The sequence below is a fragment of the Trichinella spiralis genome, assembly GCF_000181795.1.
Source record: "Trichinella spiralis strain ISS 195 chromosome Unknown Scfld1363, whole genome shotgun sequence".
In the NCBI taxonomy this organism is placed as follows: Eukaryota; Metazoa; Nematoda; class Enoplea; order Trichinellida; family Trichinellidae; genus Trichinella; species Trichinella spiralis.
The window spans coordinates 2,096-3,972 of NW_003528302.1; the positions used below are offsets into that span (position 1 = coordinate 2,096).

The window sequence follows — 1,877 nt, forward strand, 5'->3', positions numbered from 1 at the left end:
TGCACAGTGCCGGTGCCGTGAGGAGATCAAGTCCCGCCTCTTTTTTCAGCCGGATCTGGAACCAAGCGAGCCATATGGCCAGAACTGATACAGAAGTAAATGTGTTCACTGCAATGCGGGCCGTGAACTCTTCTGATAATTCATAGTGGACTGTACATTTTGAATCTAGGGTCGACTCAAGTTTTGAGAGTGCCGAACAAATACAAGACGCAAGCAACGGGGGTAAAAAAGCTTTATTTTTCGCGCTCATACTCACAGCATTACCAATAACTCTCTGGCACTACAGTACTATGATATACAGGTTCAAAGTGCTACAGTATCTCCACTGTTCCGTCGGAAATATCCTTGGTGGAAATTATTTGTCGCTCCTGGACTCATGCGAATTAGCACCTGCGTTCATGATTACGGTAGCGGTCTACGTTAGATGACGTAATAGGAAATATATATATATAGCTTGTGTTGCGTGCGTGTGTGTATCATCTTGTCACTCTAAACGTGCTAGTTTTGGTTGGCGTTATTTCGGTATTCTGACTCTCGTAGAATTCTCTAGTAATGTTGACACTGTTGCTTGTTGTCAAATCTTTAATAAAGTCTACCCGTTACCGCTTTGTTCCCTCTCTTCTCGTTCGGAAACGAACGGGGCTAATCAGCCGTCAGACAATCAAATGAGATTGACCTCCCGCGTGAAGAATAATACAGTCCACTGATGCTCAGGCGATCAAGTTTTGTTGTCAACAATCTTCCCCCGCGATGAGGAATCTTCTTCCCCATTGGCTACGCTGGCTGGCTCCAACACCACCAGCTTGGCGACCAGCCTGGTGACTTCTTCCTTGGAAGTCAGAATCTGCAAGGCTCTGACCACCCCGTCACGACCAGGGAGCAGTTGGGAAATCACTCTGATCAGGCAACGCGTCTGGGGAAGGTTGTCTTCGAGGATCAGTACTAGAACATCAGTCTATGGGCTGACTTGCGTACCTCCCCACTTTCGTCGAGAGAGCAGAGTGGTGAGATAGCTGGATCTTCACTTACGCCACCACTTGGTTATCAACTGCTGTCGATATCTCCATCTGACCGTCTACTGCAAACTGTTGGTCCTTGAAGGCCGCCAATCCGGATCGCGGTCTTCAGTCGCCGGAAGGTCAGCGTAATCTATGCCGGTGAGCAGCTGAAAAAAGACTCAGCGGCTGGGAAACTCTGTCTTCTTCAAGGATTGTCAATGGTCGCTTCAACTTAACAAAGCGGCGTCTGCAGCTCCTCCTCGTCGAGCATATCTCTTCCTAAAACCTTTCTCAGTGACTACTTCATTGAGCAGACCAGGCGCTCCCAGTAGCCACCCATCCAGGGGGATCGTTCAAGGATGTACTGATGAACAGTTCAAGAACCAACGGATTCGATTCTTGATGAGCTCTCTCTGGATGCAGTCCGTATCCAAGGCTTGCTAGAAATGATGCTGCTCTGCGGCGGCGGCCTTGAATATCGAAAGGCTGCTTCGCCTTCTCCCGTGCCATTGATATCCAGGATAGTCCAGACCCTGTTTGAAGAGTATGCATATGAGGAGATGACATTACCCCGTACATAATGCTTTTGATTGCATGCATACTTGCACACTTTACGAGCTCAATGCTTACATATTGGCATTGTCGCTGCACCTGAAATTGTTTCAAATATCTTGGACTATACTGATGTCAGCATTCATACCACATTTTGATGGAATCTTATTGCCGGAGAGATGAGGATGAGCTAGCATGTTCTTGGAAACCACTCTCCACCTGTTTTCAGAGGCTAGACAAGGACTTGCGGGGAAAGAATGCATATATCGGAACGTCATGCGATCACAATACTTCAAAAGGTCATTCCGGATATTATTCTTGATAATG

General features: G+C 47.3%; 3 protein-coding genes across 3 annotated transcripts; 1 reads left to right on the plus strand and 2 right to left on the minus strand.

The window, feature by feature from the left end:
- Nucleotides 1-5: 5 nt before the first annotated feature.
- Tsp_13288a (hypothetical protein) lies at nt 6-250 on the minus strand (the record flags this gene model as incomplete). The annotated part of the gene is made up of 1 exon (XM_003369866.1): nt 6-250. A coding segment is annotated over exon 1 (245 nt), but the record flags the coding sequence as incomplete, so codon positions are not given.
- Nucleotides 251-376: 126 nt separating this feature from the next.
- Tsp_13289 (putative NADH-quinone oxidoreductase subunit I) lies at nt 377-822 on the plus strand. The gene is made up of 3 exons (XM_003369867.1): nt 377-419; nt 454-683; nt 715-822. Exons 1-3 carry the CDS (start codon nt 377-379, stop codon nt 820-822), a joined length of 381 nt encoding a protein of 126 aa, XP_003369915.1.
- Nucleotides 823-1,301: 479 nt separating this feature from the next.
- Nucleotides 1,302-1,649, minus strand: Tsp_13290a (protein Vpy; the record flags this gene model as incomplete). The annotated part of the gene is made up of 1 exon (XM_003369868.1): nt 1,302-1,649. A coding segment is annotated over one exon (348 nt), but the record flags the coding sequence as incomplete, so codon positions are not given.
- Nucleotides 1,650-1,877: the final 228 nt, after the last annotated feature.